Below are 14,804 nucleotides of genomic sequence, written 5' to 3' on the forward strand. Positions count from 1 at the left end.
TTCTCTAACGTGCTACAGACATTACAGTGTGCTGAGAAGTAAAGAAGAGTCAACACTGGCCTCGAACAGGATCAGCCAGCCAGCGCCGGTCTGAGAGATTCTTGAGGCTTCGCAGTGCAGCAAACCACGGGCTGATTTTGTACCCTCTTAAAAGCAAGAGTTCTTCAAAGGTTCTGTACTCAACTCAAAAAACCATCTGCATGCATGAATTGTTGTTTGCATGTTTTTTCGCTGTAATGGAAAAACTGTTGTAGATGTTTCTTTTTTAGGAAATTGGTCTAGAACCTTTATTAGATTTTCCCCTTTTTGCCATGAGTGTAGCTTCAGTTTCAGTGGGCGGAGCTGTTGCTGCCGCAGTGAAGTGCATTCTTTTGGATCACAGTAGAATAAATAAATTGCTGGGCCAGCTATTTTATCATCAACACACTTTTATTTTCATCAAGCTACAATATTCACATACAGCTTGTTTATATATGAAAAGATATTTATAACAAAGACAACAAAGAAAATACACATGAAATTAAAATACCACAAAACAAACACACAATAGGGAATGGAAAGAAGAAGAATGCAACACATTTTGAACCAAATGATTTAAGTTTACATTGAAAGTGCTGCAAAATGTTGCATTTGAGGACTATTTACAGAGCGTTTTAAATTCTGTATGTATTTCTTTCTCTGTTTAGTGACATTTCTTCCCCTCCTCTTTAGACACAGTCCCATAGCCCACAGTAGCCTCTTAGTGTCAACATCACTGCTTTTATACACTGGTGGCGAAATAAAAGTGATTACATAGTTTCTCTTATAGTTTTCTTGTTTGGTAGGTCAGCAGTCCAGGCCTTTATTTTTCACAACTCAGACACTGCATTACTGAATGTTGGTCTGAGGCAGTCCATGTGTGAAAGCAGTGCCCGGTCCCTGGTCGTTGCCTGGCGTTAGGCTGAGAGGTCAGTGGTAAATGGGCTTGACGTACTCTCTGGGGAAGAAGCCCACGCGGCCATGGCAACGGCCCTTCCAGCATTGTGCGTCTGAACAGTCGAGCAGGTCGATGACATCACCGCGCAGGAAGTGCAGCTGGGAGTTGTGCTGCGGGTTGAAGTCGAACAGGGCATGGGCGTGATGGGGCCTCTGCTGGAAACATTAAAACACACCAGCCAATGTTTAGTGCGCCTCTGACTCGACCGTGACTGATCTGCCACTCGGCTCTCACTCAGAGTGCCATTCTGACCTGAAAAACTGACCTTATGCTCACACACTGACCTTGCATAAGAACAGTATTCATTTCACAGCTCTGAGTTTTGGATGTTCTTCTGAGTTTGGATGTTCTGCTTTCACACTTATGAGTTTGGATGTTTGCATTGCTTGTTCTTTCATTATGCAGCCAAAATGCGGTTCTAGATTAACATCATTGCACCTTATTTAGGCTACAATAGAGACTATTGTAGTGGAGACTCCTCCACTGAAATATCTCGCTTTATTTTTGTGTTTTGTTGTCTTGTTGTTTACATACATGACCATGCAGAGGTGTGAAATCACCATTCAAAGGTAGGAATCACTGTTTTTATTCATAAAACCACACACACTGAAAATCACACCAAAACTAACATCCAGGATGCCTCATATTTGAAAAGCGTTGATCAAATCTCAGGAAGATAGATAACTTACCAGGAACATACTGTATATACATTGATAGAGTACATTATTTATATCTGAATAAGTTCTATTTGAAAAAATCTAGCCTACCCTATATGCTAGCTTTTAGTACTTTAATCTACACTGTATAAATAATAAGTAATTATTCATGTAATAAGTGATTACAGATTTTTGAATGGTAGTGTACATATATTTTGTTCACATACACATATCTGATATACTTTATTTTTGATGTATGTGCAATTTTCATATAATATATATATATATATATATATATCTCAATTTGTCTTTTGTGCTGGTAGACAAGTTAGAACAGAACCAGGCTCTTGTAGAGAGCCCACATTATAAATATTTGATCCTAAAAACATTCATATTAAACACGGCACTTACCCTTTGTGACTGCTCTGCATCTCTGAGGAAGACGGTCCGTTCCTTAGCAATGCTGTTGCTCTTGTAGAAGTTCACTAGCTGGTTGAGGGAGGCGAAGACCTCGTCCCAGACAAAGTAGTGTCCCTCTCTCTCCTTCAGAACTTTGAAGTGTTGCACATGATCTCCATAGCTGTTCAGAGGGAAAAAAAACAGAACCTGTCTTATTCAGGTCAGTAGGTATTTTGTCATGCGTTATTATACTACACTAAAGTAACTATTGCCAACAAACTTCCAGCTTGATTAGTTATTGCAGCAGTTTCCTTCATAGAGAAAGACTGTAATTGTGCTCAGCACCACTTTGGAGGGCCCACAGAGATTTCTTTTAATCAAATATATGGCAGTGCCACTTAACTGAAACAGAAAATGGGAAAAAATAGAAACAAGACAAATAGAGGTGTCTGATGGGGAATTAACTAGATGCATGCAGCAGGCCAGTTAGAGAACTGAGAAATTCATAATTCAGATAAATGTTTTGGGCAAAAGCATGAGCATGAATCAGTTCCCCTTTTTTTGTGCTTGCATGGCAAAAACACTTTGCTCTGTCTGTCTGAGTGAACGAAGGGACTTTTTTTTGACTATTTTACCTGCATAAGAAGGAACAAGTGTATTTGAACAACCTAAAGAACAGCTCAGAAGTTGCTGAAGTTCTTTGTAGCTGTCATGTACTCTTAGAAAGGAAAGTGCATACATAGGCAATAATCTAATCTCATAGATTAGGGTTTTCATGGAAGAGAAATAAAGGGTTTTATTAACTAGTTTTATTTAGTAGTTTGAATGCCCCAATCCTCTGGGGCACATGTCCCAGAAAAATGTTGCAATGCCCCAATATAATCACGAGAAAAAAGTCAATATGTAAGCTATAAAGTTTCCACTTTTAACCTTAATGTTTGGGCTACACTACACAACACAAATATTATGACACTAATTCGCCACAGACACTACATTTCCCACAGTGCACCAGCACCTTTCCTTTGAATGTGCCCACTTTTCTCAATACAGAGCTCGCAATAGGTGGACATGAGCAAGTATATAACAGCATAGATGTACAAACATTTGACTTTCAATGTTTAACAGCTAGCCAGCCACAGAGCAGCCAGAGCAATGCTAACGCTTAAAGGTTAGCCTACCAAAAACATGTATTAGACCGCTAAATCAAAAATGTTAAAGGGCCAATGTCATGGAAAACTGAATGTTTCCCAATTTTTTTGAAATAAAAGAGTTTAATGCATAGTATATAAACAATGTTTAAGCTTCAAATACACTCAAATATACTTCCCCGTCCATATGGACACTAAGAAAGGCAGCCTGTTTTGAATTCACTGTTTTCATAATGCCGTGATACATTTACACATGTCCACCTAATCAGCCTGTAACAGTTTAGCTCCGCCCATGCATGCTGAAGCTGTAAGGTGTGTTTCAGTCCAGACTGCTTTTTGAATAAGGCCCAATGCAGGGCAGCCAATCAGAACAGAGTTTATTTACATATGTCACTCTTAAAGGTGCAGTAGCAAAAATAGACCGTTTAATTATAAGGGAATGGAAAATCGTCATGTAAGAATAAATTATTACTGTTGGTGCATACAATCAGTTTAAGGAAAACAATATATAATACAGGATTTACATAGGCCCTTTAAGCAACTTACATAGACTAATTGAATTCAATACATTTAACTGGTATTTAGTCAAAAAAGGTTCTTAATGCAGGCTGTTCTGCCCCTATGATCGACAAGCAAAGAGGATGGGCTGTGCCCCTCTTAATTTGGAGTGTTCCCCAATCCAACCAGCAGTCTAGAAACACCCCTTAATACTGCTTGGGTGTACTTGAGTGCTGCTCAAGTACACCATATGTCCAAAAGACACTCTGTCTAGTGAATTCAGCTACTATAAGGTGCACCTATTGCTGAAACAAGAATTCAGATGCACACATATAGCTTGTATTTTTGCCATAGCAAGGCACTGCCAATAGAACTCTCCGGAGCAGCTGCACACAAGCCAAAAGTCAGCTAGAGGGGTATAAAGCCCTCCGATGTGGGCTCTGGAGCAGTAGAACTGTGTTCTCTGGAGTGACAGAGCTCCATATGATATCTTTGGGATGAGGTGGAGTAGAGTTTGTGATCCAGAACTAATCATTCAACACGACTAGCTGACCTCAGTAATGCTCTTGTGGCTGAATGCAATCAAATCCTCACAGCAATGTTATAACAGATGAGTAGAGGCTGTTACTGGAGCAAAAAGGTAAATAAACTCCCTATTAATACCCTTGATTTCAGAAGAAACATCAGATGAGCAGGTGTCTACAAACGTTTGGACATACAGCACATGTTTTGAAACATATTTTCAGAAAGAACCCACCTATTTAAATAAGCGACACACACTGTAACATTGTACTGGCAAACAACCAGGAGGAAGAGTGGGGGTGGGGGACGGAAAGCAGTCTAACGGACAAAACTCTTAAAAATATTAAGCAGTATTTCCGTCACCTAAAGCAGACAGCTGATTTCTCTTCGATAACATTCTTATGAAATTAAGAGGTAATCTAGCGGTAGAAAAACTGTGGAGAACCATGTGAGCTGGCTATTGATCTCACATACCAAGGTGAGAAAAAACAGAATTTCACAACAAACCATGAGAATCTGGCTTATATGTGGACTTGTGAGAGGTGGCATACTGTATGTACTGAGCATTATATACGGTATAGAAATATTGCATAGGAAAATATAAGAAGCAACCATAATCAGCAGTGAGCTCAAACTAAAACTGAGTACATGTTGTAGAAATAACACAATGGCTAATACTCCCAATTTACACCACCTTATCTGTAAGAATAACTTGTACAAAATATTTCTTCCTTGTTGTGGATAATGTTGAAGGAGCTGCTGTGGAACAATAACATTTATCTTTATCTGCTTCCTCTGCAAGCTGTTGCAAGGCCCAATGCCCCAAAGGCCACTTTCCTGTTCTACACAATGTGATTGTGTTGTACACAGAAAAAATTACATCTTGGCAAGTGAAAGCATCTCATGCTTACGGGCAATCTATTATGAGATTGTTATAAGGGTATTCCACTTATTTCAAAGTATTTTTACTTACATAAACTGAGCTTCTCAAGTTTATGCTTTACTGTCCTGGCAGATAAGCCTTATTTCTTCAAACATGCAATATTATTTGCTCTCTGTAGTAAGATAATTTCACTTGATACTACTAAACAGAAGTTAAAACTTTGAATGTTCAATAGTATGCTTACAACATTCTCATTTTGAGAAATATCAGCCATATTGAATACACAAGACAAGTCTTTAAATTAGCACTGTAATGGTATGACAAGTTTGCAGTAAGTTATTCTAGCAGCATCCTAACAGCTCTCACTCACAGCCCTCTGAGGAATGAAAGGAGACTTCCTGTGTTGCAAAACGTAGCTTGTAGAACTGACCAACGTATGATGGGGAACTGTGACTTAGCCTATATTCATGATTTAGTTTTCCAAGTAATTTACGTTTGTGGCTGTCTAGTTGTTATCTAAAGCCCTGGAGGAGCAGCTAAAGCAGTGAAGAGCTGTTTACAGGCAGTGGTTTGTAAACAGACCAAGCCGTGGTGCTCAGCAGTGTCTTTATACCCACATTTGGGGCTCTTGACCTCAGAGCTACAGTGGTTATAGTTGAGGCACGTAGGAAAAACTTACACCATACAAAAATACCCACCCCCCGCCTCACAATCACAGAGAACAAAAGGTTAGGCTCACACCCTGTAGTGGGTCACTCTGATTGACATTTCAGTGATTTTGTCATTTGGGCCTCTGCAACACCTGTAAGTATCTCTGCTGGAAGATTCTGCACACTCTGGTAAAGGATGTTTTATCATTCTAAATACCTTATATACTTTACTCACAGCACAATTAGGATCTCATACAAAAATTACTGTTACTTGCTTTTGCTGCCTCAACCAGGGTAGTGTTCTAATGTAAGCTAATAGTTGAATTATATCTGTTACATTGCCAGTTCTGCTTGTTTTGAGGGAGGTTCCTCAGCTGAAATATGCATTTTTTGGCCACGTTAATGAAATACATTTTGGTAGAAATGTGCACCATTTACAAAACCAGAAGTGTCATTTTCGTAGGTGAGCAAGCAAGTCAACATTTATAATTTGTTTTTAATGTGTTTAAATGCTAATTTTTAATCATGACAGTTTTGTCTTGGCACGGCCATGTTTGTGGAGAAGTGTGAATTGTTTTTCAGCAGGAGTTTCTCACCCCTCCCCTTTTAGTCCCCATTGCTCACTAGCAGCTCAACACAGGGTCACAACATTTCACACATGACCACAGTATCCTGGTTAACCTAATAATAGGGTTATGGGAAAATATATTTCATTAGATTACACTCATTTAAAATATCCAAGTTGATTTCCATTCTGCTGGCGGAATGGCCACTAGAGGGCCTGCAGTAAGAGGCTACATTATTGTTGCTACTCATGAGTACTGGGTGCAGAAATTGTATAAAGACTTTAGGGAGCTGTCATTTCAGGCCCCTGCACTGCATGCCCCAGTTCAATTGCCTGTAGTTACACCCTTGGTTTTGTTACTAAAGAACTGTCTCATTAACATGACATAATGCATTGTTTTACAAAAAAATCTGTGATTTTGTGCAGTTACAGGAGCAACACAGACACAACTACACATTTAACTCTGGCAAACAATCAGACAAAAGATGGTGGTGGTGGAAAGCACTCTAAAAATGCCCCAAATACTAAACAATATTTCATGTACCATAAGCAGATGGCCAATATCATCTGCTGGGGCCCCTCCAAAAAACATGTGGTATTCTGCCTCTTCTATCAGCCCTGTAGATTCTGATGACTGATGCAAGCTGACATGGAATCCTCCATCATCTACTGAAGACTGGTTTGACACAAAGCACAAGACTACCCAGCTAATAATGTACACATAGAGAACAGAGTATTTCTGCATTGAACAAACCCATCTGTGGATGGTGATGGTTCCTCATCAGTGATGCTTTTTATTGTCTGCTGGGGCTTCTCCATATTATAGTCAGCAGTGTAGGCCATAACCCTTTTAAACTGTAAGGGCCCATATGTGGCACTTCAATTTCTCACTCTGATAACTACAAAGTTACTGAATAATTTATGGTGGTTATTGAATGATAAGCTTTCAGATGAATAAATCTGCTGTTTAAGACGTTAAATTTTAATTATTACAATACTTCCAGTTCCAGCTGTTCTGCATCCTAGTTTTAGGCAGAGCAGACAGTTCGCTTACATTTCATAACTGTCTGAGCAGCACATGTTATATCTCCATTCAGTCATGTGGTGCATTTCTGGTCATATGCCACCATGTTAGAAGACATGCAAAGTGCTGGCTTAGTTCCCTACAGGCCGTATCAGTGTCATCTCATTTAACATTCAGAAATCTTAAAATATGCATAGATGTAGGCTGTCGTGGAGCTTTAAACATAAAGCTGTTTCAACATATAGCTTAGATATATTGTACTGGTGGGAGAGCAAAAGTGAACAGAATTCTACACCCTCATATCCAGCTTGTGTTCAGACATATAAAACACATTCTGATTGTGACTGCAAAGGTTCTCACTAGGTTTCATTAGATGCAGAAATTATCTACTGTCCTTAAAGGAACCGAAGGAATTCCACCAACATATGTTTCACCACTATGTACAAGAAGCTGTTGCAATTCTGTTTGCCAAATAGGTTGTGCATTTGCATTGCACAGGGTCAGAGATAGATAATTGCTCATTAATATAAGCCCAAAGCAGTTAGAGTTCATATAGTACGAAAGAAGCTACTCAATCTGACGTGCTCCACCAAACACCAAAGCTGATCAAGCTTGATAGATTTCCTATTAGCTTTGTAACAATAAAAAAATATTAAGCGCAAAGCTATTAGGAAAACTATCAAGCTTGCTCAAAAAAAATGAAAGTTCAGACAGTAAGTGAAATAAAATCAAGCAAGTAAAAACAGAAAACAGTGACTTGTAAATTCACTTTGATGTTTATGTAAATGAAAACAGAGCAAAGACAAGATATATATTGTCTTACCCTATGAACTGTTATTTTTTTGTAAACATACGCTTATTTTGAAATTTATGGCTGCAACACATTCCAAAGTTGGAACTGGGTCAATTTAAGACTGAAATGTTGTGATGTAATCACGTTTGGCTATAAAAGGAGCATCCAGGACACTCCTAGTCCTTCATAAGCAAGAATGGGTCAAGATTTGCCACTTTGCCAGAATATGCACCAGCAAATTATTCATTAGTTTACAAACAATGGGCCTCATTCACCAATATGTTCCTGAGTTTTTTCTTAAATTTGTTCTTGAGAAAAGTCCTTAAAAAAAGTCTACGTCAGATTCATGATGTGTTCTTAAACCGCAGAGTTGTGCACACCTTTGTGCTCTCGAGTGTGTGTATATTCTGTTCTTACCTAAGAAAAAATCTCAAATAATGTCAGAATCTTCGTGGAAACTGCGTGAGTGGCTTTTAAAAAGGAATTTATTCTTAAGAATGGTTTGTGAATGAGGCCTAATGTTTTTCAACAAGTGATTGCAGGGATTTTAGATGTTTCACCCTTTACATAGCATAATGCCATCAAAAGATTCAAGGAATCCAGACAAATCTCTGTGCATAAAGGGCAAGGCCAAAAACTATAAGTCCTGTGACCTTTGAGCCCTCAGATGGCACTGCATTAAAAGCTGTTAAAAACAATGGTCTGACAATTTGTAATAGGTTGTAATGCAGTGCCATCTGCGAATATTTAGATAGTTTATGGAAATAATAGATTTGTCTAGATTTCTCTGGGCAAAAGAAGAAAAGCACCCTCCAGATTGTTACCAGTATAAAGTTCAAAAGTCAGGGTCTGTCATGGTTTGCTAACTCATCATTAATTTTAACACAGTGATAAATGTGCTTGTGTTCCATCTTTTAGAATGTGCTGCAGGCATCAAATGTGGAATGAGTGTATATTTAACAAAAACATTATTTTCATAAGGTAAAACATCGAATACTTTCTTTTTGCACTGTTTTCAACTTTTTATTTGTATTTCACATACTGTCTTATGTTATCTTATGTTTTAGAACTGAAGTTTGTAAAATGTAATGTTATTGACATTAATTTTAAGACTTCTATTGAGGAACTACTATGAATTACTTGGTAACTATAATAAAAGATGCAAGTAATATGTGAGTGAAAAATTGAAGTGTGGCCCCACATACAAGACTCTGAGAACTTAAGTGATAATGATAAAGTATATTATATTTAGTGAGCATTTATGCAGAATTAAGGCTTTTGATAATCTGAAAGTGGTTTCCTCAAAGGATGCCACTCAGATACGACAGTACAGATGCCTTCCCACTCCAAGTAAGACAAGATGGTCATGGTTAGTAAAAACATCTGAGATTGAAGACTTGGATTTCAAGCCTATCCCATGTGTGAGGTGAAATGCTCTGCTCATGCACATTGACATAGTCTCCGCGCCAGCTGTAAAATGATTAGTGTGCACAAGCCTCAGACAGGCCTCTCCGTCTGGAATGCAGAGCAGGGCCGCTGCCGGCTGCATCACACATTAGGCTGGGTCCAGCACACCAGCTGCCAATTCCACTTCCTCTGGTGTGCCGAGAAGCCTCCTAATCTCACGCTAACAGGAACCAGCGCCTCCACACCTGAGGCCAGCACTGCAGCGCTGATTAGCTCTGTGAATGCCACGGCCCATTTCTGGGATGTGTCGTATGTCTCCTGCTTGTGTCCAAACCCAAATCAGCCAAGCAGGACCATCAGTTAATGAGCCATGGCAGATAATAATTTTATACCTGTGCTCGAGAATTTGATGATATAATCTCCAGGTAATAGCTTTCTGGTGCCCATTCTTTTAAGGTGATAGAAGGGTTGGTAGGTCATTACAGAACCACATTAGCTTTATATGAAACACAATTTGCCTGGCATGTGTTATTTAGTTTAAACCAGTCCACATACACGCATAAACGTAAACCAAATTCACTTCAGTTCAATGACTAGGCAGCCCACGGTAGAGATTTAATTGGGCCTGAAAATTTGAACTAAGCTCAAATACAACCAGAGAACATTCTGTGCGAATTCAACCTGATCCCAAACCACAGTGACTATAGCCCAGCAAAATTCTGTCTGAACCTTCCCTGAATCTGACCGCCAAGAACTGGAGGCCGAATAAAACTCAGGCTTCTAATGTTTAGAATTAAAAATTGGATTAAAAATTAAGATAAGGCTAACAAAGGTAAGGAAAAAGAATAAAATAGAGAGATAAACTGGGGTAAATCCATGCAAAAATTTGTTGAGTTAGAAAAATAATTGTCCAAACCTAACCAAGCCATGACATGAATGGTCAAGCCCTGTTGGGTCTGAACAAATATTTCAAACTCTTATGATCTGGAGGAGGTGACAAGAAGGTTAAAGTGACCTGGAGAACATGACAAAAAGGTCCAAATGACCTGCACAACATAATAAGAGGGTCCAGATGACCTGGAATAGGTGACAAGAAGGTTCAAATGACCTGCACGAGATGATAAAAGGGTCTAATTGACCTGGAGAACATGACAAAAAGGTCCAAATGACCTGCACAACATAATAAGAGGGTCCAGATGACCTGGACAAGGTGACAAGAAGGCCTAACTGACCTGCACAAGATGATATTGAATTGGACAAGGTGACAAGAAGGTCCAAACGACCTGGAGAAGGTGACAGGAGGGTCCACATGAACTGGAGAAGGTCATAGTCTCACCTGACTGATATGGAGAACTCTCCAGGTGCGCTCTCGCTTTCTCGCACCAAGAACGCCCCACATTCCCGCTGGCGAAGCCGTCCCTCAGCCACATGCCTGGAGATCCGGCCTGCAAACCATCTGTGAATAGTACATCCAATGAACAGATTCACAATCTCACCTCCACTCTCAGCAGATGATACAATAAAACCCCAGCTCATTCCCTCAGTGTGAAAACGTAATACTTACGTATGTGGTCTTACACTGATGTAGTTCTTGGGCACGTAGCCCCTCCTTCCCAGTAACTCTGCTGTGTACCAGTTTGGGTCATCTTCCATATTGGTAATCTGATATGGAAATAAGCTGTGCTTAACCATCAACAACTATTATCTTGTCCTTATTAGAGTTCTCTATTGCGCTGGGCTACAAAGACAGGTTTTCTATGTATATCTATATATAGAACAATGTAGTTCCTGGTTCAAAATCACATACACATGCGCCCCCTCAAAAATAAAGGGGCTAAAATGGGATGTTTGGAGCTATTCCATATAAGAACCGCTGTGGCTCCATAAAAAACCTTTCAGTGGGTGGAGGAATGTTTTTAACATATAAAGGATCTCCACATAATATAAACGTTCTATACCAGTTAAAGATTTTCCTAGAACCAAGCCCAGAACTTTTATTTTTTTAAACCACACAACTAAAGTAAAGTTAATCTTCATGTTAATCAAGTAAAGCGAAAAATAATGGTAGAGAACTGAGCTGTCGTTTTTTGCTCTTACCTTGAGTACGTCGCCCTTCTGGAAGCTGAGTTCGTCGCTCTCCGTGGCACGGAAGTCGTAGAGAGCCACAGCCTCCATCCTGCGACCCCTCGTACAGCAGCTGGAGCAGCTGGAACTGGTCTTCTGTAGAGCAGCAGGGGAGAGGATCCACAACCCTGGCAGACCAAAAAGGAGCTTGCTGAGACGAGAAGGTACAGCGCAAAGAAAGCAAAGCTGGATGGAGCGTCCGACACAGCACAAAACAGATGAAAAGACTGTCCTTTGGTCGAGAGCAAAACTGGCTGTCAGGTGCAACACGAGTACATGTGATAGACTAAGTGGGTGAGAGAGTGTGAGTGTGAAAGAGAGCTGAAGAGGAGGAGGGGAGAGCACAGAGAGAGAGAGAGAGAGAGAGAGAGAGAGAGAGAGAGAGAGAGAGAGAGTGTACGTAGGAGGCAGGGAGGGGGTGGTGGTTCCTGTCTTTGCATTCTCAAACACAAGGAAATATAGCAATATGAGAAACAGGAAAACTAGAAGAAGAAAAAAATAGGAGGAAACAGGAGGAGACAGAACCATATGAAAAGATTTCCATCCCTCTGTGAGGTGGAAAAGACATCTAACCATGCATATATTTCGAAAATAATAATCTTTACTTGTAAAATCTCAAGGCGCGTTGCACAGGAAGATAAGCAAAGCATTGTAATGCATAAATGAAATGAAAAGTAAATGTGAAGCGTTTAAATGAAAAGTACAAATATAGAAATAACAGTACAATTTCAAATTACAAAGAAGAAAAAAACACATAGGAAGTGCACCAGCCTATTAAAGTGTACACGATCACTTGCCTTTTTGAACCTTAGGCTTATTATTCCGTTATTAATGTTTTATTATATATTAACTACCACATATTATTTAGTAACTGCTATTAGAATAATATGTAACCAGTTATTAGAGTGAAGTTTGGGCCCAATTGTAGGCCCTTAGAGTTTAAGAGGTTATGAATATATAGATATTGATATTACATGAACAATGTTATGTGTGTTTGTATCAATTACTTGACAGATATTGCACTCTGTGCCTACTTTGGCTTTAACATGCGCATGCAAAGTCCATAAAAGTGGTTTGAAGGTCATGAAGTTGAACAGGACCCTCAAGGAGCACATCTGAAAGAATTCGAGAATAAAAGAACCAGTAGAACTCTTGGGATCCACTGCTCTCCAAAGAGAGTGAGTGACTCAGTCGCTCAGCGAGAGAATCTCTCTCGTTTTCTTTTTTAGATGGTTGGTATTCGATTCATGCTAGAAAGGCAGCTCTTCAGAACACAATCCCTCACTGATTTTTTGTCATAAAGCTCATATTTGACAGTGGCTCTGATCCCTGCAAAGCAGCAACATCACTTTCAGAGTTGCTCGACTATTGACTCTGGCAGTCCGTGGAGAGAGATGATGGAGGTTTTACATACACAGGCGCTGCTGGCAGCAGCTTTGATGCTGTTGAGAATGCTGGCTGAGGCTGATTCTCTTTCAGCACACTGCAGCATGTACATAACCTGAAAGGAACTACGCAAATCAAAAATATTAAAGTATAGTTTCAAAAGTACCTCATGTTCGTTGAACATACAATGATTTCTGTGTCAGCAGATGAGTGATATGACTCAAACAGCACAGTTTCACAATGTTATATTCTTAACACTTCACACATAGTTTTGGAAAAAGGCTCTTTGTACCTGTTGTTCTTTCTTCATAGCCCAGTATGGTACTATGTGCAATATGGTAATGACAGTGATGATGAATTGAGTGAAGTTAAGCTGTGTTGAACCAAACTGAAGTGAGTTGAGTTGAGTTGAGTTGAGTTGAGTTGAACTAACTGAACTGAATTGAGTTAAGCTGAGATGAGTTTAACTAAACTGAACTGACATAAGTTGGGTTGAACTGAATTGAATTGAGTTGCCCTAGGTTGAGTTGAACTAAACTGAACTGAGTTAACTTGAGTGGAACTAAACTGAACTGAGTTGAATTGACTTGAGTTGACATTACTTGAACTAAACTGAACTGAGTTGAGTTGACTTGAGTTGACATTACGTGAACCAAACTGAACTGAGTTGAATTTTGTTAAGATAAACTAAACTGACCCAAACTGAGTTAAGTTGAGTTGAATTTAACTGAACTGAGAGAGTTAAACTGAGCTAGGCTGAGTGTAGATAAACTGAACTGAATTGAATCGAGTTGCCCTAGGTTGTACTGAACTGAACTGAGTTGACTTCAATTGAACTGCATTGAGTTGAATTAAATTGAACTCAACTGAGTTGAGCTGAGTTGAAATGAGTTGAACTAAACAGAACTGAGTTGAGTTAAGATGAGTTAAACTAAACTGAATTGAGTTGGCTGAGCTGAGCTGACCTGAACTAAACTGAACTGAACTAAACTAAACTGTTGAGTTGAGTTGACATTCACTGAGTTGAAATAAACTGAACTGAACAGAACTGAAGTGAGTTTAGATTAGTTGAATTTCAACAGAACTGAGTTGAGTTTTAGATGAGTTGAACTAAACTGAACTAAGTTGAGTTGTGTTGACTTGAGCTGAACTAAACTGACTTGATTTGAGTTGACTTAACATTGCTTGAACTAAATTGAACTGAGTTAACTTGAGTGGAACTAAACTGAACTGAGTTGAATTGACTTGAATGGACATTACTTGAACTAAACTGAACTGAGTTGAGTTGACTTGAGTTGACATTACGTGAACCAAACTGAACTGAGTTGAATTTTGTTAAGATAAACTAAACTGACCCAAACTGAGTTGAGTTGAATTTAACTGAACTGAGAGAGCTAAACTGAGCTAGGCTGAGTGTAGATAAACTGAACTGAATCGATAGTAAAATCACTTTAGTGCTCTCATTTGTGCCAAAGGCCAAAGCCATGACATCACAACAAGAGAACACATACAAACAGACATACAAACAGAATGTTATTGGTACGTTAAGGAAGTGTTGTGATTGCATTATTTGATAAAGTGAGTCTGTACAAAGGTATTCAGTATCTGTGTGGTTTTACAGCATGCATAATTTAGGAAAAGGGAACTTTATGTTTTGATAGACCTCAGTCTTTTTGTTCTGAAGGGAGAGGCGATGAGCGAAGGGAGAGGTGATGAGCAAAGGGGGGGGTGACATGTGATTTTGTGTCTTTTAAATTGAATTTGACTCTCATA

General features: G+C 39.2%; 1 protein-coding gene across 2 annotated transcripts; it reads right to left on the reverse strand.

Moving 5' to 3' along the window:
* Window positions 1-410: 410 nt before the first annotated feature.
* grapa (GRB2 related adaptor protein a) lies at window positions 411-11,993 on the reverse strand. Of its 2 annotated transcripts, none has more exons than XM_036566685.1 (5): window positions 11,619-11,993; window positions 11,086-11,183; window positions 10,858-10,977; window positions 2,044-2,212; window positions 411-1,128 (listed from the first exon to the last, which is right to left on the reverse strand). In XM_036566685.1, exons 1-5 carry the CDS (start codon window positions 11,694-11,696, stop codon window positions 949-951), a joined length of 645 nt encoding a protein of 214 aa, XP_036422578.1. In that variant the 5' UTR covers window positions 11,697-11,993; the 3' UTR covers window positions 411-948. The 2 variants fall into 2 exon arrangements, with proteins under 2 accessions (XP_036422578.1, XP_036422577.1); XM_036566684.1 differs by having other exon boundaries at window positions 411-1,131.
* Window positions 11,994-14,804: the final 2,811 nt, after the last annotated feature.

The sequence above is a fragment of the Colossoma macropomum genome, unplaced genomic scaffold, assembly GCF_904425465.1.
Source record: "Colossoma macropomum unplaced genomic scaffold, Colossoma_macropomum, whole genome shotgun sequence".
In the NCBI taxonomy this organism is placed as follows: Eukaryota; Metazoa; Chordata; class Actinopteri; order Characiformes; family Serrasalmidae; genus Colossoma; species Colossoma macropomum.

What these genes read in the sequence shown, in the direction of transcription:
- grapa (XM_036566684.1), bottom strand. Translation starts at nt 11,696, where the DNA reads ATGGAGGCTGTGGCTCTCTACGACTTCCGTGCCACGGAGAGCGACGAA. An exon ending in AGAAGGGCGACGTACTCAAG is followed by an intron (nt 11,184 to 11,618) that starts GTAAGAGCAAAA and finishes TTTCCATATCAG; the next exon opens with ATTACCAATATGGAAGATGA. An exon ending in ATGCAGAGCAGTCACAAAGG is followed by an intron (nt 1,132 to 2,043) that starts GTAAGTGCCGTG and finishes TAATGTTTCCAG; the next exon opens with CAGAGGCCCCATCACGCCCA.